A 20026-nucleotide genomic window follows, 5' to 3' on the forward strand; every position below is an offset into this window, starting at 1 on the left:
CCTGACTGCCCTGTGGAATGATCGAACACCTGTGTGCCACTCTTGACAGTCCTGAAGCTCTCGATCAATCGTTTGGGGCCCTCGTCTCTTCCCCGAGAGCCAGCATCCCCCATCTGCCTCCGACCTGTTGAAATATCCCAGCTGTGCGCCCACTGGACGTGTGGTCTTCATGGGTTTTTCAGTTGCCTTTTATTCTTCCATGGGTAAATCCTCTCCACGTGTCATAGCCACTGCAGATGGCGCCCTGCTATTTCCTCATGTCCCAAGTGCACTGTTGTTTAGAGTGTTGGGAGGATTTTTTTTTTTTAAAGGAAAACGAAAAACTAGCCAAAGGCGATATAGGCAGCTTGTGATAGGCTAGAGTAATAATCATCTGAAAGTTTGGGCCTGGCCTTGTTTTGATCTGTTTTCTTGTTTTATTTTCTTCTTTACATTCTATACCCCATTCATACTAATCACAGTCAGTCCTGATTTTTCTTTTTATTTCTGCATTTGTCATAAAATAAAGCAAATTATTCCCGTCTTCAGAAACGATCTAGACTAATTAGTCGTCTCACCCAATAATTAGTTTTTTGTTTCCCTGTCTGTTTTCATGCATTATTGTTAGTTTTTTCCCCTCTTTTTTTAACACCATTACAGATTAAAATGAGCAACATTTGCAGTTGATGGTATCTGATTTCGGGGGAAGAATGGAGAATTGCAGTACGGAGCGACTTCAAAAGCAGCAATAAACTCAAGGATAAATTAAGGAAATTGAATGAGCCACATTTGGAAGCAGTGTTGAGGCTAATATTCTGTCGCTTAAGGTTAAATTGCAGCCGAGAGTGGTTCCGGAGAATCCGAAATCGGGGAAGCAACTTAGCAGGATGCTAGGCGTCCTGTGACTCCAAGGTCTTTTCTCAAATGAAGATTTTCTTGCAGCCATGGACAGTGGCAAAAGGCACTCACCTGCAATTATGTCCTCTTCTCCCTCAGGGCTGACAGATGAAGAGATCGATTTGGCTTTCCAACAGTCAGGCACGGCTGCCGATGAGCCTGCGTCCTTGGGCCCAGCCACACAGGTGGTTCCTGTCCAGCCCCCTCACCTCATTTCGCAGCCATACAGTAAGTCACCTGCTCAAGCTCCTGCTTTAACCTTGACTGGGATTCAGGACTCTGGCCAAAGGGTAGTGCTTCACGTCTCTCAGACTCAGCAAGCCAGGGGAGACTGGGCGTAGGAGATGACTCTTGGGTTTTTCTAAAAAAGTGTGACACACCCAATCCTCTTCTAGACAAACTTATAAGTATGTGACAAAGGTTTAAGACACAAGAGACAAGAATAAATGAGTTTCTTGTTTTGTTTCAGGTATTTTGGTTTTGAGCAAGAATCTGTAAAAGTATTTATTGGTTGTGTTTTCATTTTCTTATATTAGTACATTTTGCATGTTGAAGTGTTAGTTGCTCAGTAGCGTCTGACTCTTTTTTGACCCCATGTGCTATAACTCACCAGGCTCCTCTGTCTATGGGATTTTCCAGGCAAGAATACTGGAATTGGTTGCCATTCCCTTCTCCAAAGAGTCTTCCCGACATAGGGATCGAACGCAGGTCTCCTGCATTGCAGGCAGATTCTTTACCATCTCAGCCACTAGGGAAGCCCATGTTACCATTTTGCTAATAAGAATATAAACATCTAATTCATGGGTACATTCTTGTTTGGTCACTGAAATAATTTGTCTCCTAGTTTTATCTTTTAAAGTTAATATTAGTAGTTTTAAGCTAGCCGTCTCCACCCCACCCCTCTTCTTCCTTCCTTCCTTCCTTGTCCTGGCTATACCACATGTATTTATGTGTGGCAGTCTGTGAGAGAATTTCAGGTTAAATGTGAAGGTCCTTTTTGAATGCAACTTTTAATTGTTACATGAGAACATGGCCCATGAGAGGTTTTTGTTGTTGTTAAATGAAAACTGCTTTTAGTAATAAAGATTCTTTAAGCCAGTAATAAATATACGCTTCCAAAATAGAGGCAGAACCCCATCTTTGTCACTTATGAAAAATCTAAAAAGGTTAAAATTAACTCCAAATCAATGGAAAATTGCTCAGTTTTGTGTGAAGACCTCAGCCTTGGATTTGCTGTCTTTCAAAATGCCTCTTCAATACTTGTCTATCTCAGAAGTTTTAATTTTTTCAAAACATGCTTTTAAAGTGTTAGATATCCAATTTTAAAATGCACAGTTTCAGATGCCAGACTCGTTTTGACCCCTACCACATGACCTGGAAGCACTTTGCCGTCTTTCCCATAGACAGGGAGGTGCAGTCATTTGTATAGACAGCACAGGGCCCGGCAGTCGGTTAGAATCCGCTTTGTGTGTTACAGGTCTCATTTAGACGTTGCCTTTCCTTTGCTCCCTGGATAAGGCTGGGCAGTGAGGCCAGGTTCCATGAACTCCAGTTGATCTCATCCTTGGTCACCCGGTCTCACAAACCACTCAGACCAGAGAACCAGTGCTCAGTGCCGAGCCTTGTCCCGGGGCTGCTGAGTCAGTGGGATTCACTCATCAGCCTGGGACTCCATTCTTCCTGGCTAACGTTCTTGTCAACCCATTGTGTTGCCTTGGGTCACTACACACACACTCCATGTTTCTTTTAAATCAAAGCCTGAATCTCTGCACTTTTTTTCCAGTTGTGGCCCTGGGCCCAGGGTTTGGTAGGATTCGTTGAGGATGGGTAGTATCAGCTGGGGTGCAGAATTCTCTAAGATGCACATCTGTTCTGTTCCAGCTGTTCCTTTCGTGACTTAATACTGAGCCGGTCTCCTGGCTACTTGGCAACTTCTTGCTCAGAACAGATTATTCTGTGCATCACAGCACTGGCCTAAAACATCATACATTTGCCTACTTTCAGTTGGCACAAAGGGTTAAAACGCTCGCCTCTCTGAGAGGAGCAGAAGAGTGGGGGTGGGGCGGCCATTCAGTCATTTCAATCAGTCTCCTGCCCAGATCTCTCTGAGAAAAAGCATTGCTCCGTTTAGGTATTTAGGTAGGAGTATTTTTAAGAGTCTCCCAGCCCTAAAAATAAAATACATCTTCTTAGAGACAGACTCCTTCCTGCTTTGACACTAGTGTAAAAACAATGGTAATGGTAATTTTAAATACCTGGAGTTTTTAGTTGTCAGTGTTGAGCTTCACTCTTCTTGTACCGTTACCCTGCTCCTCTCAGCTCGGGGGTGACTCTCCCTCTCCACTTCTGTACTTTTGCCAAGAGGTGTCAAAACTACTCCAAAAAAAAAAAAAAAAAGCTTGATTTTGATTAATATAGAGAAACAAGACTTTGCCTGACTGATAATAAAACTGATAAATGACATTTGAATTACTTGTAGCGGTAATTTATTACATAAAATATCTTTTATTTGACATGCGATTAGTTGCTAGAAGCATCACTCAATCTGACTAGTTTAAACATGCTCTAAAATGAACCCCAGTAAAAACCAGGGCTGTCTGCTGTTGGCGTTATGAAATATACTAATCCTGGAGTGAGGAAAAAAATCTGACTTTAAATATTTAAATGATTAATTGGGTTTATATATTTTTTTTACCTTTCTAACCCCCTTAATTACAAGCAAACTCAGGGGAGTTGCTGAACTAGGTGTGCAATCTGCATGCTTATCACCGAGGCATTGTCTGAGTCCTGGGAGGGATTTATGGCCTCCATTCATGTGTGTTCCTGCCGATTTTACATCTGGAGCTTGGGCAGCCTTTCCTTCCCATTTCTTGGCTTTTTAAGGACATTCCATCTCTGAGCCCAAGCCTAGAAAATGGGATTTTCTGGGCTCAGCCCCAAAACGCTCACGTCTGGGGGAGGGTGGCTTTTCCAAGACCACCCCTGGGAGCCCAGTGCTCACAGATCATCACCTCTTGCCCGCCCTCCCACTTGGTGGCAGGTTTCCCACTCGGTTCCTCTTTTGATATCTGTGGTTGACCTTGAGGTGTTAGCAAATGCCAGTGTCAGCAAAGAGAACATGGAGACCCACCAGACTGGGACCAGTTCAGGTCGTCAGTGTTTATCAAGCACCTATGGTGAGACTCTTGAGCATATTTAAAAGGCTTTGGGAGACTATTTGAGAGGGGGTAGTTTGAATATACAAGGAAAATGAAATAATAATATATGTTTCCTGGTAAAGTTGGAAAAGAATGTGGAGTTGGTTCTGAGCACAAGTAGAAAGATTTATAGTAGATTACAGACGAGAAGTGCTTCCCAGTGGCTCAGTGGTAAAGAATCTGCCTGAAGTGCAGAAGACACAGGTTCAAGCCCAGGAGGGGGAAGATCCACTAGAGAAGGAAATGACAACCCACTCCAGTATTCTTGCCTGGGAAATCCCATGGACAGAGGCATCTGGGGTCACAGAGTCGGACACGACTGAGGGACTAAACAACAACAACAACTATAAGCTCAGTTCAGTGTCATGAGAGATTCAAAACATGATCTTTAAGATTCTTACAGGCTCTCTAAGAGAGATAAGATAAACTCCTAAGAAAAAGATAATAATATAAGCCATTGTGATTTAATGCCAAAATTAATTATACAGACAAGAAACTCCACAGGAATACAGAAAAGAGAAAAATTAATGTGGGCTCAAGAAGTCAGAGAAGGCTTTGTGAAAGTGGTGGGAGGAGAAGCATGGTGTCACCTGGTGTGAGAATAAACCAGTGTTGTCAGGGCTTAAAAGAAAGTCGGGATGAGCTCAGGAGAAGTCAGATCAGGATGCGAGAGGAACTCTGACATTCTCTCTTCTCAATTTGGTTTCCTTTTGTTCAACTTCAAAGCAGGAGTCAGTGTATGTGTCTATGCACAGAGCCTAACAGAGTCCCGAAGGTTAAGTCCTGATAAAAGCTTGATTGAGTCATTCATTCTAAGCGGACTTTTTCTTCTTTTCTCCTGAAGAGACAAGAATCAAGGTAGCTTTGAGATACAGGCACGATCAGTGTGAATTTTATACGATAATCATTTTTCTTAGGCTTAAATATCCTCCCCTCCGCCCCGGCCCCTGCCTACTGTCTTCGATAAACAGTTTAGGCTTTTTTAAAGACTGCCCTTTTTCTTTTTTTGCATATAAGGTTATCGTTACCATCTTTCTAAATTCCATATATATGTGTTAGTATACTGTAATGGTCTTTATCTTTCTGGCTTACTTCGCTCTGTATAATGGGCTCCAGTTTCACCCATCTCATTAGAACTGATTCAAATGAATTCTTTTTAATGGCTGAGTAATATTCCATGGTGTATATGTACCACAGCTTCCTCATCCATTCGTCTGCTGATGGGCATCTAGGTTGCTTCCATGACCTGGCTATTATAAACAGTGCTGCGATGAACATTGGGGTGCACGTGTCTCTTTCGGATCTGGTTTCCTCAGTGTGTATGCCTCGAAGGGAGGTGGGAGGGGGGACCGGGATGGGGAATACATGTAAATCCATGGCTAATTCATTTCAATGTATGACAAAAACCACTGCAATGTTGTAAAGTAATTAGCCTCCAACAAATAAAAATAAATGGAAGAAAAAAAAAAAAAAAGACTGCCCTACAGCTTCAATTGTCTCTTCTTAAAATAGGATGTAAATGTCTGAGGTTGGTGAAAGGCTTTGACATTTCATTAGAACTCCTGAGAGAGAAAGTGTGTTCTTCCTCAGTCTGTTTTCCCTCTGGCCTGTTAAGTAACAGAAACTTAGCCTTGATTGTCCTAGGTCCCTGAGCAAGTATTTACTGTCCAATGCCTGCTGTGTGCCAGGTGTTGTGTGGGACCCCGGGGATGGGACGATTGAGGTGTGGCTGGTCACTCCCTCCAGCCCCCCTGTCCAGTAGGAAAGGCAGTTAGGGGAACACAGCAGTGCTGTGAGGTCAGCCCAGGGGAGGCTGGTGGGACGGACAAGGTGAAGGGCACTTCAGAGAGTGGGAGGGGCCTAACTGGACCTGGGGCGTGATGGCTGCCCTGACTAGACAGGATGGACCCGAGCGTCCAGGCTAAAGCGAAGCCACATGGACGTGAACCCATGTGATGGTCAGAGTGGCTGCACCATGGGATGGGAGTATCAGAAGAGACGACTTGAGAAGAAGGTGACAGCCAGGTCATCACCCCGACGGAGGACAGTCAAAATCACATGGACTTCATACTTGGAGATGCATCATCTAATTATTCATGATGCTGTATTACCCTTTTGACCGTATAATTCTTAGACTGATATTAAAATTATTTGTACCATCTGAGCAGGTGCTGCATGGAGAATTAGAGAAGACACCCTGGGGTTGTGCTGAATGGGGCAGGTGTAACTCCCTTTCAAATGCCTCCATCCCGACTGGGCCTGGGACGCCCCTTGCCTCCGTTAGTCCCCTGCTTGCCACCACACAGGGCTGAAACCAATTAAGCTGTGAGTTCCTTGAGTTTAGAGGGTTTTGTTTTTGTTTTTAATCTATGGCCCGAGGCTCTGACTTAGCAAGTGTTCTGGAAGCACTTGTTAAATAAATAAATGGTGGTGGACATGTGCTTGAGAATTGAAAGGTGCCGGGTGATACCCTCAACTTAAGGTGGGGGGCCGGGTGTGCTGCCCAGGTAGCCAGTCATTGAGGCCTCCTGCGTCCTCTGGGCCCAACAGCTGTGGAAGTAGAGGACAGGCCTTGCTAATTCATGCCATCTTGTATGGTGTGAATGGTAAGAGCTTTCGGGATTTAAGAACAAAGGAAACCCCCAGGGTGCTGGTCTCAGGCCAGGCCTTATGGAGGAGACAGGTCTGTGGAGGCATCTAGAAGTAGGGGTGGGGGGTGGTGGAAGTGAATCTAGAAGAGACTGTAAATGGAGGTGCTGTGGACAGCCTCCCTGTTCCCACCAAGAAATAAAAGGGGGAGGAATCTCCTGTTTCTCTCTCTCTCCCATTTCTCTGTCAGTTTAGCACACAGATTTCACCCTCTATACTGCATAAGAGTTACTGGTTTGCTGATAGAGGAAACATTTCTCTAATTTTGAGGAAACTGTTTTTCTTCTTCTGTCCCCGTGACTTGCTGAGAGTAGCAGCTCTTCAAGGGCCGGCTCCAGTCTGTTTTACTTGCTTTGTGTTATGCTCAGTGTGGTGCCTTGTGGGTGCTAAGTAAACACCACGTGTGGTTATTGAAAACCATCAGCATTACCTTAAACTATCGAGTGGAGAAATCCTCTCCTTAGATTTCTTAGACCACTGACAGAGTGTTTGGTGCTGGAGGTAGCTGGGATCATGGCTGTGCTAACAGTGCAGCCTGTGTTAGTTGTATAAGATTCTGCAATGAATAAGTTTGGTTTAAACAAAACAAAAACCTCTTTCTCTGAGGAAACATAGGCAGTCAAGGCTGCTGCACTGGCTCTGTGGTCCTCAGGGACCCCGGCATCGCTCACACCTGGCAGTCATGTAGCTTGTACTCCAGTGTGACTGCTGCAGCGCCAGCTGTCCCCTCTGCTCTCCACAAGCAAGAATGGGGAGAAGGAAGGAAAGGGGCAAGTCACCTTCTAAGGACACTTCCTGGAAGTCACCCATATACCTTCCCTCTGGTCCCCATTGGCTGGAAGTCAACCTTGGAGCCATGCCTTTCTGCATCAAGGCTGAGAAATGCAGTCCTTATCCTGCTGGGCATGTTCTCAGTGTTCATATTCCATAGAAAGGTTGAGTTGGAACCATAACTAAGTTCAGGATAATGGTTACTTCTGAGTGGAGACGAAGATGTGGCTAGTTTCTGTGATGTTTGGGAAGTTTTAACTGATTAAGTGGGTGGGTTTAGGATTGCTAATCTTACTATCATGTTTCATAACTTATCTAAATGTTTTATTCTTTTATATGTGTCAAATAATACAGGGTACATTTAAAAAGTTGATTTAGAACTCTCACCTCTTGCTTCTTCGCTTGATGCCAGCTGCTTCACTGAGCAGAGAGAGAACTTAGAGCCCACCCTGCTGGGTATTGTTTGAGTCACTGCTGACTTCCTTTAGTTCTCTCTTTTAAAAAGCAAACACCCTTTTCCAACAACATGAGACAACTCTACTCATGGATGTCACCAGATGGTCGATATGAAATCAGGTTGATTATATTCTTTGCAGCTGAAGATGGGGAAGCTCTATACAGTCAGCAAAAAAGAGACCAGGAGCTGTCTGTGGCTCAGATCATGAACTCCTTATTGCAAAATTCAGACTTAAATTGAAGAAAGTAGGGAAAACCATTAGAACATTCAGGTGTGACCTAAATCAAATCCCTTATGTTATACAGTGGAAGTGACAAACTGATTCAAGGTATTAGATCTGATAGAGTGCCTGAAGAACTGTGGATAGAGGTTTGTAACATTATACAGAGGCAGAGATCAAAACCATCCCCAAGAAAAAAAAAGGCGAAATGGTTGTCTGAGGAGGCCTTACAAATAGCAGAGAAAAGAAGAGAAGCTAAAGACAAGGGAGAAAAGGAAAGATATATCCATCTGAATGCAGAGTTCCAAAGAATAGCAAGGAGAGATAAGAAAGCCTTCCTAAGTGATCAATGCAAAGAAATAGAGGAAAACAATAGAATGAGAAAGACTAGAGATCTCTTCAAGAGAATTAGAGATACTAAGGGAGCATTTCATGGAAAGATGGGCACAATAAAGGGCTGAAATGGTGTGGACCTAACAAAAGCAGAAGATATTAAGAGTTGGCAATAATACACAGAAGAACTATACAGAAAAGATCTCATTGACTTGCATAACCACGATGGTGTGGCTACTCACCTAGAGTCAGACATCCTGGAGTGTGAAAACACGTGGGCCTTAGGAAGCCTTACTACGAACAAAGCTAGTGGAGGTGATGAAATTGCAGCTGAGCTATTTCAAATCCTAAAAGACGATGCTGTTAAAGTGCCGCAGTCAATATGACAGCAAATTTGGAAAACTCAGCAGTGGCCACAGGACTGGAAAAGGTCAGTTTTCATTCTAATCCCAAAGAAGGGCAATGCCAAAGAATGTTCACACTACTGCACAATTGCACTCATCTCACATGCTACCAAAGTAATGCTCAAAATCCTCTAAACCTGGCTTCAACAGTACATGAACTGAGAACTTCCAGATGTACAAGCTGGATTTGGAAAAGACAAAGGAACCAGAGATCAAATTGCCAACATCCACTGCATCATAGAAAAAGCAAGAGAATTCCAGAAAAACATCTACTTCTGCTTTATTGACTACACTAAAGCCTTTGGCTGTGTGGATCACAACAAACTGTGGAAGATTCTTAAATAATTGGAAATACCAGACCACCTTACCTGCCTCTTGAGAAACCTGTATGCAGGTCAAGAAGCAACAGTTAGAACCAAACATGGAACAATGGACTGGTTCCAAATTGGGAAAGGAGTATGTCAAGGCTGTATATTGTCACCCTGCTTATATATGCAGAGTACCTAATGCAAAGTGCTGGGCTGGATGAAGCATAAACTGGAATCAAGTTTGCTGGGAGAAATATCAGTAACCTCAGATATGCAAATAACACCATCTTCATGGCAGAAAGCAAAGAGGAACTAAAGAGCCTCTTGATGAAGGTGAAAGAGGAGAGTGAAAAAGCTGGCTTAAAACTCAGCATTCAGAAAACTAAGGTCATGTCATCCAGTCCCATCACTCCATGGCAAATAGATGAGGAAACAATGGAAGCAGTGAGAGTCTTTATTTTGGGGGGCTCCAAAATCCCTGCAGATGATGATTGCAGCCTTGAAATTAGAAGATGCTTATTCCTTGGAAGAGAAGCAAAGACAAACCTAGACAATATATTAAAAAGCAGAGATGTTACTTTGCCAACAAAGGTCTGTATAGTTAAAGCTGTGGTTTTTCCAGTAATCATGTATCGGTGTGAGAGTTGGACAATAAAGAAGGCTAATTGCCGAAGAATTGTTGCTTTTGAGCTGTGGTGTTGGAGAAGACTCTTAAAGAGTCCTTTGGTCTACAAGGAGATCAATCCTTAAGGAAATCAGTCCTGAATATTCATTGGAAGGACTGATGCTGAAGCTCCAATACTTTGTCCACCTGATGCGAAGAACTGACTCATTAGAAAAGACCATGATGCTGGGAACGATTGAAGGCAGGAGGAGAAGGGAACAACAGAGGACTAGATGGTTGGATGGCATCACTGACTCAATGAACATGAGTTTGAGCAAGCTCTGGGAGATGATGAAGGACAGGGAAGTCTGCCATGCTGCATTCCGTGGGGTTGCAAAGAGTCAGACACAACTGAGTGACTGAACAACAGCTCTTTTTAAAAAAAAAAAAAATTGCCGAACAGACTTTAAAAGACAACTTTATTGAGATACGGGGCTTCCCAGGTGGTGCTAGTGGTAAAGAATCCACCTGCCAATGCAGAGGACGTAAGAGATGGGTTTGACCCCCCGGTCAGGAAGATCCCCTAGAGGAGGGCATGGCAGCCTACTCCAGTATTTTTACCTGGAGAATCCCATGGACAGAGGAGCCTGTCATGCTATGGTCCATGCAGTCACAACTGAAGCAACTTAGCACACATAGTGAGGTATGTTTTACATAAAATAATGCACCCATTTTTGTTGTACAATTTGAGTTTTGACAAGTGTACACTCCCCTGTGGCTGTCATGATCATTTTGTGGAGCATTTCTGGTACCCCAGAAGGTCCCCCATGACCTGTTCCCAGTCAGCACATCCTGTCCTGACTCCGGGGGAACCCCTGGTCTGCTTTCTGTTGCTGCCCATTAGACTCCTCTTTCCTAGTTTTGTGTGAAGAAAATCATGCCATATGGTCTCTCTCATGTCTGGTTTCTTTCACTCAGCATCATGTATTTGAGATCCATCTAAGTTGTTGAACAGATCAGAAATTCCCGCCTTTATCACAGAGCCGTGTCCCGTGGTAAGGACTCTCTGTGGTTTGTGTGTCCGTTTACCATTGATGGACTTTAGGCTTTGGACTGTTTTCAGTGTTGAGCTGTTACGAACTATTTTTAAACAGTTGTGTACAAGTCTTCCTATGTTTTTGTTTCTCTTGTGTAAATATCGGGGAGTGGAATTACTAGGTCATAGGTTAAGTGTAAGTTTCACTTTATAAGAAATTGCCAAACTGTTTTTCAAAGTGGTTGTACTGTTTTTCATTCCCATCTGCAGTGTACAAGAGCCCTAGTTATTACATATCCTCACTAACAGTTGATATTTTCCGTCTTTTTAATTTTAGCAACTTTCGTGTGTGTGTAGTGGAAACTCATAGTGGTTTGAGTTTACATTTCTGTGAAGACTAACAACGTTGAGCATCTTTTTATGTGCTTGTCCATTTACATATCTTTTTTTGTCAAGTGACTGTTTCAGTCTTTATCCATTTTAAATTATCTTCTTATTGGGTTGGAAGAGTTCCTGTATATTCTGCATTCAAGCTCTTTGTCAGATATATGCCTGGTTAGTATTTCCTCCCAGTCTGTGGCTAGCTTTTTCTTTTGCTTTTGCTTTACATTGCCTTTTGAAAAACAAGAAATTTAAGATTTGATGACATTCATTTATTTTTTTTTCCCCCAACAATTCATGGTTTTTGTGCCCTAGCTATGAAGCCTTTGCTTACCCCAAGGTTAGAAAGATTCTCTCCTGTGATTTTTCTTGAAGTTTCATTGTTTTTGCTTTTCTGTTGAGATTGTGATTCACTCTCAGCTAATTTTTGTGTGTGTGTGATGTGAAGGTCAAGGTTCATGTTTTCCTGATGGCTATCCTGTTGTGTCACCACCAGAGGTTAAAAACATTGTCCTGTCCCCGTTGAGTTATGTGTCCCTTTATCAAAATGCAGTTGTTTATATATTCATCCATCTGTTTATAGCCTTACTTAAAATTTTCTAAGTTGTTGAGGTATATTTTACATATTATTAAACTCACCCATTTCAAGTGTCCAGTTCAGTGATTTTAGGAACTTTACGAAGAGATATGTATCAGTTTTAGAGCACTTTCGTCCCCCAGATAAGCTCCTTTGTGCCCACTTACTGTTACTCTCACCTTCAGCCCCAGGTGACCACTCACCTACTTTCCACCACTGTTAAGTTTACCTTTGCTGAACATGTCAGGTAGACAGAATCAAACAGAATGTGGTACCTTGTATGCGCCTTCTTTCAGCTGGCATATTTTTGAGATTCTCCATGTGATAGTATGTAGCACTGTTTCCATCCTTCCTGTTTCTAAACAGTATTCCGTTGTATAGCTGGACCACATTTTGTCCATCAGTTCACCAGTTGGTGGACATTTAGGCTGTTTTCAATTTTGGCTACAGGACTCAAGATGGTGAGGACGTGTGTGGAGGTCCATTCTCATTCCCCCTGGGTGACCATCTAGGAGTACGATTGCTTGGTCAGACAGCAGTCTTATGTTTCTGTATTCTTAATTTTTTTTTTCCAATCAGCTTTTTTGAAGTATAATTTATACACAATATAATTAATCCTTTTCAAGTGTACCGTTTGATGAGTTGTACATATCATAACTCAATTAACTCATGTAACCGACACTAAGTTTCGTGTGAAACTATAACTAAACACTAAAATTTCATTTAGATGGGCTCATATAGCACAGTCTTTTGTGTCGTAACATAACACTTTTGAGATTGATCCAGGTAATGAATGTTTTAGGCTCTGTGAGCTACATCTTTCTGTCACATGTACCATTCCCCCCTCATCCTTTAAAAATATGAAAACTGTTCTGAACTCACAGCTGAACAAAAGCACGATGACACGGGACTTGGCGAGGTCGCCAGGGTTTGCTAATTCCTATGACTCCGCTGTATGGTTGTTTCACAACTTGTTTATCCATTGACTGTTGATGCCTGTTTGGATTGTTGCCCGTTTAGGGCTATTATGAATAATGCTTTCATGACATTCACGTGTAAGAAGTCTGTGTGTGCACAGACATTTCCTTTCTTTTAAGTAAATACCTAGGGGTGGGATGCCTTAGTCACATGCTGGGTGTATATTTAACTTTGTACGATATTGTTAAAACTATTTTCCAAAGTGGTTGTGCCATTCTCCATTCCCATCAGCAAGGTGTGAGAATTTCAGTAGTTCCAATTTTTGTCAACACTTAGTATTCTCAGTTTTTTAAGTTTAATCATTCTAACATTTAGGTAATAGAATCTCATTATAATTTTGTGTTTCTCTAATGACTGATGATGTCAGGCATATTGTCATGTGCTTAATGGCCATTCATGTCTCTTTTGTGAAGTGTCTATTGCAATCTACTGCCCAGTCTTTTTTTTTTAAAAATCACCTTGTTTGTCTTTTTTATTATTCAGTTGCAAAAGCTGTTTGTATATTTTAGTTACAGGTCCTTGATCAGATATATGTTTTGCAGATGTTTTCTTCCAGCCTACAGAGATATATTCTTGAGAGGGCTTTTTGAAAAGCAAAAGTTAATTTTTCTTTTTTTTTTAAAATTTTTGGCCACACCGTGTGGCATACTGGATCTTAGTTCTCAGACCAGGGCTTGAACCCCTGCCCCCTGCAGCAGAAATGCAGAGTATGAACCACTTGATGCCAAGGAAGTCCCCAAAAGTTTAAAATTTTTTTGATGTCCATTTTATCTTTTTTTTTTTCTTTATGGTTCATGGTTTTTGTATTTAAGGTATCTTTGTCTACCCCAAGGTTGTGAAGATTTTCTTCTGTTTTCTTACTGAAGCACTATAGTTTTTGCTTTTTGGTTTAGGTACATGATCTATTTTGAGTTAACTTTTATGTATGGCCTAAGGTAATGATCAAGGTTCATTTTTACCCCTTTCTGTGGATATCCAGTTGTCCCAGCACAATTGTTGTGAGATTATTCTTTTCCCATAGAACTACCTTGGCTTCTGTGTCAAAAATCAGTTTACCATTCAAGTGTGAGTGTGTTTCTGGACTCTTCTAAATTCTTATGGTTTAATTAGAGCTCATATTTTTTCATCTGTGGGTGAGGTTGTGGATGTGCCTCTCAGTGTCCTTCCTGCCTGAAGATGACACTGCTGATAGCGTTGCAGCCCATGAGAAGTGGGAAAGATCGTCTTTCACAGGATATTCATGCAAAGACAGGCCTTGGATTTCCAGGTGTGACTGCTCTTGAGCTGCTGTAGCGCCCTCAGCCTTCCAGGCGGCCCAGGTGCTTCTGTTAGGAGCTGAGCTGCTCCGTTCCTAGTCTCTGTGCTCTGGGTGGGTTTGTCCTGACCACTGCCAGCCGTCCTCAGCTCAGCCTGTGGTGCCGTTCAGCTGGTCATCAGTCTCCCTGTGCCTTTAGCCTGCCAGTCCTTTGCTGTAACAAGCACTGATTTGGTGGACTGGCTTTATTCCAGGACCTCGCTGTGGATGAGCCTGTCTTATCATTTAATTTTCAGGGTGCCTTGCGAGCAGAACTGATGGGATGATTTAAGAAGCTAGATCCACCACTGTGTAGTTGTGGCTGCAGCCTTAGTGAGCCATGGGTTGGGGGTGGGAACCACAGCTAGACTTGCCCAATGCCTGCCACTGCCCAGCCCTGTGCTCAGGCCACCAGCCTCCCCAGGGACTTAATAGATAGTGTCTCCATGTTGTCAGCCAGCACAGCCCTGGATACAGATTGTCTCAGCAAGATAGTTTCATGACAGCTTTCAGCTCTCTTTTGTTGATGCCCCTTCACTAGATCGTGGGATTTCTGTGGTGTCCGTGGTTCTCTGGCTTAGTGGTTTCAAGCTCAACATTGCTGTGTTGGGCACGTGATTCCTGCCCTGAACGTGTTCTTATTTGATGATGTCTGTTCTTGCCTGCAGGTGACAATCTCTTGGTAGATTGAGATATAGCTAAAGGAGCTGAGTAACGTTGGCTTAGGTGGTATTCAGTGAAGGGTTAGGGAGCCCTTGGGGTGCAACCCTCCTGCCCCTGACCCAGCTGCCATACGCTATGGATTCACCTACAACCCAAGCCTCTGGGCAGGCAGGCCCTGGGGACACTGAGTTCAGGCCAGTTGATGGAGTCCTTGGGAGGGTAGGAAGGCATTGAGTTTCAAAGAGCTCAACCTCTGACCTTGTTGCAGCCTCAGACATGAAGGTGGTCCCGGAAATGCTCAGTTGTGCAGGATGAAAAATGCTCCACCATTGACTGTCTTCATCCCCGGCAGAGGCCAACCTGTGAGGTGATGGTAAAGCCTTGGGCCTCTTGGGCAAGCTGGCAGGTCTTGCCAAGCTGGAGACGATTGGAATCTTAATGATAGTAAAAATACCATTGTCCCTGGGTTCTTTAAATGTGGCAAAGCTCTCCACCTTCAGTCAAATGGCCTGCACTTGGAAAGAAGAGAAAGCTGTCCTTCGGGAGATTCATCTGGTGGGTGGTGTGGAAGCTCCTTGCCTGCCTGGCCGGGGTCTGCCTTGTGTGTAGGTGGGCATTGGGTCAGCCTGGAGGTGCTGAAGCTGTTGGAAGAGCTCGTTCATTCCACTTCTCTTACTTCTGAGCTGGAGCAGACGAGCAACTGGCCCTGTGTTCTGCCCTTGACTGTATTTTCTGGACATTCGGGAACATAGTGACAAGAAGCTGTATGTAGCTCCCGGGTGCCCTGGGCTCCCTTGCTGGGGGTTCACACCGGGCTTGGAAACGATTGGCCCCAGTGTGGGCAGCGCGAGGGCTCCAGGTGGCCGTGGCAGGGGTGCGAGCCAGTGCAGCGTCACGCTGTGTGTCTTCTCCCTACCCTGGTCTGTACCCTTTGAAAGATGTGCAGCGGAAGAAGAGTTATATCCTCCTTAGTTTTCCTCTTTTTTCATTTTGCCACAAGACAGGATTGTATCACACATCTCCAAAACGAGTAAAATGGCATTTCAGCTTCTTGTCTTTATAGACTCTCTGAACTTTAGGAAAGATCATTCTGGTCCCTTTTCATTAATAATGAAAACCAGGGGGCAATAAAATGTTCTTAACGCGAGCACGGCAGAAACAAGGAGCAGCGCGGGGGTGAAGGTGCGGCCGGCAGGGAGCCACAGGTGTCTCCTGTGCTCCAGGAGGTTGCACTCTGCGGAAGGGGGAGCAGCTGTAGGAGGGGTCCTCATTCTCAGACCCCTGACCCGCCAGCGTCTGCTCAGCCTAGGCTCTAGTACCCGGAATGAGAAGCATCCCCTGAATGTTTGCAGGAAAGAAGAAGGATGCTGCGAACTTGGGGTTCTGGCCCAGTGCTCAGCCCAGTTGCCGCTGTGTTCTTGTAAGATGTTTAGTGGGCATTTAAGAAATCACTGGGGATACAACGTTCTGGGGATAGACATGTGTCCACTTGGAATACGGAATACATTCTCTGGGGTTTGGGCAGCACTGAGGGGCTGTTCTGGGGGTGGATTGAAGCCCCACGGAACAGTGACTCTTGAAAAGTGGCATGTTACTCTGTCTTCACTGTCTCCTCCTAAAAACGAGCTTGCACTGGATTTTGGAACCAAGACACCCAGAACAGAGCAGGTGGGATGAGACAGGTGCCTGCATGGAACTCAGAGCTTCTCTCAAGGTCATGGTGAAAGGTCTGCCATGATGATCTGAAGAGTTTTCCATTTCACGAGCAGTTATGGCTTATCTGAGTTGCTCCACATCAGAGGAGGGTGTTTTGTGCAGGTCAGAGCAGGAGGGCGCCCTTCTGGAGCCATTGTGTATGTAGACGTGATCCTGAGTGTCACTGCTCAACCCTGGAGGGGAGGGGAGAGCCCTGGCTCACCATGACCCAAACCCCTGAGTCCATAAAAGAGTAGATGGATAAGTTTATGTAAACAGGAAAACAGTGCATGTCACAAAGGCAGACCAGAAGCAGAGTCAAAAGAAAAATATACTAGGAAAAATTTTGACAACTTCTGTCATAGACAAAGGGCTCATTTCCTTGTTGTATAAGAAAGTTCCATGAATTGATGAAGGAAATTAATAAAGAAATGGAGTAGAAAAGTACGGAGCATACAGTTACCAAAATGGAGATGCAGATGAAAAGATGCTCACTCCTCATTTGTAGTAAGATAAATGCAAATTAAAGCTAGAGCGAAGTAGTGGGTTTGTTTTTTTTTTTTTTTTGGCTCTAGTATTAGCAGAAATCTATGTGTGTGATTAACCCATTACATTGGGGTGGCTGTGAATGAACTGGTTCAAACCCCAGGGAGCACAGTTTGGCAAGCTGTCTCACAACTGCTGGTACATGTACCTCTGACCCAGCCTGCCAGGAGTTCACATTTACAGATGGCCTTTTACATGGACATGAGAGGCTTTGTGTACATGCTTACCGATGGCAGCTTTGTGTGAAACAGGAAGAGACTAGAAATCATCTAAATGTCCATCTGCAGGGAGTTTGTTTAATGGAATATTATGCAGCTTTAGCCAAAAAGAAGAATGAGAGATGGGGAAAGGGGAAGGAAAATAACGCCTGTACGTGTTGCCTCATGTTTGCATAAGAATTCTTGACTGGATAAAGATGACACTATGAGCACAGAGGTTTGTGGTGGTGGAGGAAGCCTCTTTGCAGTAGACTGACGTGTGCTGCGTGATGTTTAGACCATGTGCGTGTGTATGTGTGTGAGTGCTTAGTCGTATCCGATTCTTTGTGACCCCATGGACTATAGCTCACCAGGCTCCTCTGTCCATGGGATTCTCCAGCAAGAATACTGGAATGAGTTGCCATTTCCTCCAAAAGGGGTTCTTCCCGAGCCAGGGATCGAACCTGAGTCTCTTGCTTCTCTGTCATTGGCAGGCGGTTTCTTTACCACTGAGCCACCTGGGAAGCCCAGACCATGTGCATGTGTTACCTATTCAGAAACTGTAAACCAGAGAAGGGAGTTGATTGCAGTCTGTGCAGGAGACTTTGGGGTTGGGCCACATTGAGAAACTCAAGTGGAATCCACAGGCAGGTGGGGGGTGGGGATAGGGCAAGAAGAGACTCTTCCAGCCTCCTCCATCACTGTCATCTCTGTCTCCATCTCCTGAGAGCCCCTCTCAGCAGCTCAGAGAGCGCGGAGCGTCTCCCTCATTCCCATGGAGGTCTTTGCCTCTTGGATCCCCAGTCAGACTGGGTGCCAGCAGTCCCTCCTCCCCACGTGCCCACATCCAGCAGGGACTTTCAGAACCACTGCCTCCTGCTCTCCTTCAGTTGTGAAGCACCAGGACGTGGCCAGCACCTGCAGGCCCAGGGGAGGGAGGGGATGGCTGCAGCCACAGGTGTCCTTCTGTGGGGAGACAAGGCCTTCAGCCGGGCCCGGCCACATGTGAGTTCCCGCAAGTGTGGTGGCTCGTCCTCCCCCGCCTCTCCCAGGCTCCCCTCCCAGTCCCAGGTCCTTGTCATGTGCACACGCCTTGGGTACACACCTTGAGTCACGTTCCCTGGTGCCAAGGTTGAGTCCACAGACTGAGGGTTTCCTGCACCACTGATGGTTCTGGAGAAAGTGGCCCTTGCTCCCCCCATACCTCTGTGACTGGTCCCTTGAGAGACGGCCGCTGGGCAGCCTGGATGTGGCCGCTCCATTGGACATTCCAGATGGAGCTCGTGCTTTCCTGTGCACCTCCCAGAGTCGCCAGGTGTCAGATCAGATATGGGCCTGAAAACACATCGTGAGCAGTTCATGGGGAGGTTGTGGAGTAGAAAACTCTCCTCCCCACTTTGGAGCTAGGATTTCACTCAGGGGTTGGAGGGGCTTTGTGCTGAAGGGCCCATTCCTGTGTAGACCAGCTGCCCATGTCCAGATCCCCAAGACCTTCCATCCTGGGCCTGTCCCGCTCGCCTTTGGTGGCCCTGGTGGTAGTCTCTTCCTGCTTTCTCGCCTCCACAGCCCTCACCCCCTGTAGCTGTCCACGGTACTCTCCATGTCGTTCTTCAAGCACAGAGCCAACCACGTTACTCCCTGATTCAGAGCCGTCAGTGACCCCGCTGCTTGTGAAGTGACGGCCAGGTTCCCTGCGTGCATTCTCTTCCAGGCCTGGCCTTTCCCACCTTTCCCCTCACCACGACCCCCATCCCCTCTCTGGTCTCTCTGTCTCTTGGCCGGCAATGCCCCCTCCTTGGGAAGGCCCAGCGGCTCCCCCATCTGCTTAAGCACAGGTCAACCCCAGCCCTTGAATTTCCTAGTCCCCTGCCTGGAGCACTGTGCCCCGAGACCCCATAGCTCTCGGCATTGTCCTCCACCGAGGCCCCGCCATCCCCCTCTCACCGTGTCCTGTCTGGGTGCTTGGTCCCTCTCTGGCATCACCTCACTGGGTCGTGTGTGGGCTGCCCCTCTCCCTAGGCGCACTTGAATGAGAGCAGAACAGAGCAAGACAGCAGTGTGGCCACAACCGCCCCCTGTGCCCTCAGCACCACCGTGTACACCGTTGGAGCTTCATAAAGCCGAACAGGCAGTGACACAGCCTCTGGCCCCAACTCTCAGGTGGCTCCCAGCTCATATAGGAAGTGTGTGGACGTGTGTGCCTGCACAAGCCAGGTGCTGCGGCACCCTCACTGGATCCTTTATTCCTCGAGCGTGGAGCCTCTGCCCAGGTCTTTAGATTGCCTCGCTGTTCTCCCCCTACCCCCGCCTCAGTCCCTTTAGACAGCACCCCACGGCAGGTACAGCACAGTCTGGAGGCCCAGGAGGAGGAGGGAGACAGACGAGCCCCATTCTGACGCTCACCCCCCATCTGAGCATGAGAAACACCCCGACTGAGACAAGGAGCCTGAGTCCACACACTTCCTGCCCCCGGGGGATGCCAGGGCCTTTCCTCCTGACCCCAGCTTTTCTCCCGACCCCAGGCCCTGCGGGCTCCCGGTGGAGAGACTACAGCGCCTTGGCCATCATCATGGCAGGGATTGCGTTTGGCTTTCACCAGCTCTACAAGGTAAGCCGCCCTCCCCGCACCCCCTTGGCACTGCCCTGAGCGTGGGGACAGCAGTGGGCCTGCATGTGGAGGCTGAGTGCCCAGATGAACGTGCTCTTTGGAGGGGCGTCCGGGTCAAATCCTGGTCCTGCCCCCACCCAGGTGGGTGTGCTCAGGGCCTTCAGACCCGCCTCACCTACAGAATCTCTCCTCCAAGTCCCTGCCTGCTGCACAGGGTGACGGGGCCCATGAC

General features: G+C 45.8%; 1 protein-coding gene across 6 annotated transcripts in view; it reads left to right on the plus strand.

The window, feature by feature from the left end:
- Positions 1-20026, plus strand: part of PEX14 (peroxisomal biogenesis factor 14) — a 140231-nt gene that overhangs the window by 109878 nt on the left and 10327 nt on the right. For all 6 annotated transcript variants that reach the window (XM_070474268.1, XM_020890857.2, XM_070474267.1 and 3 more), the window contains 2 exons: positions 976-1104; positions 19709-19794. In XM_070474268.1, coding sequence (XP_070330369.1) covers positions 976-1104; positions 19709-19794 — 215 coding nt within the window. The remainder of the gene's footprint in view (positions 1-975; positions 1105-19708; positions 19795-20026) is intronic.

Source organism: Odocoileus virginianus, chromosome 11 (genome assembly GCF_023699985.2).
Source record: "Odocoileus virginianus isolate 20LAN1187 ecotype Illinois chromosome 11, Ovbor_1.2, whole genome shotgun sequence".
NCBI classification, from domain to species: Eukaryota; Metazoa; Chordata; class Mammalia; order Artiodactyla; family Cervidae; genus Odocoileus; species Odocoileus virginianus.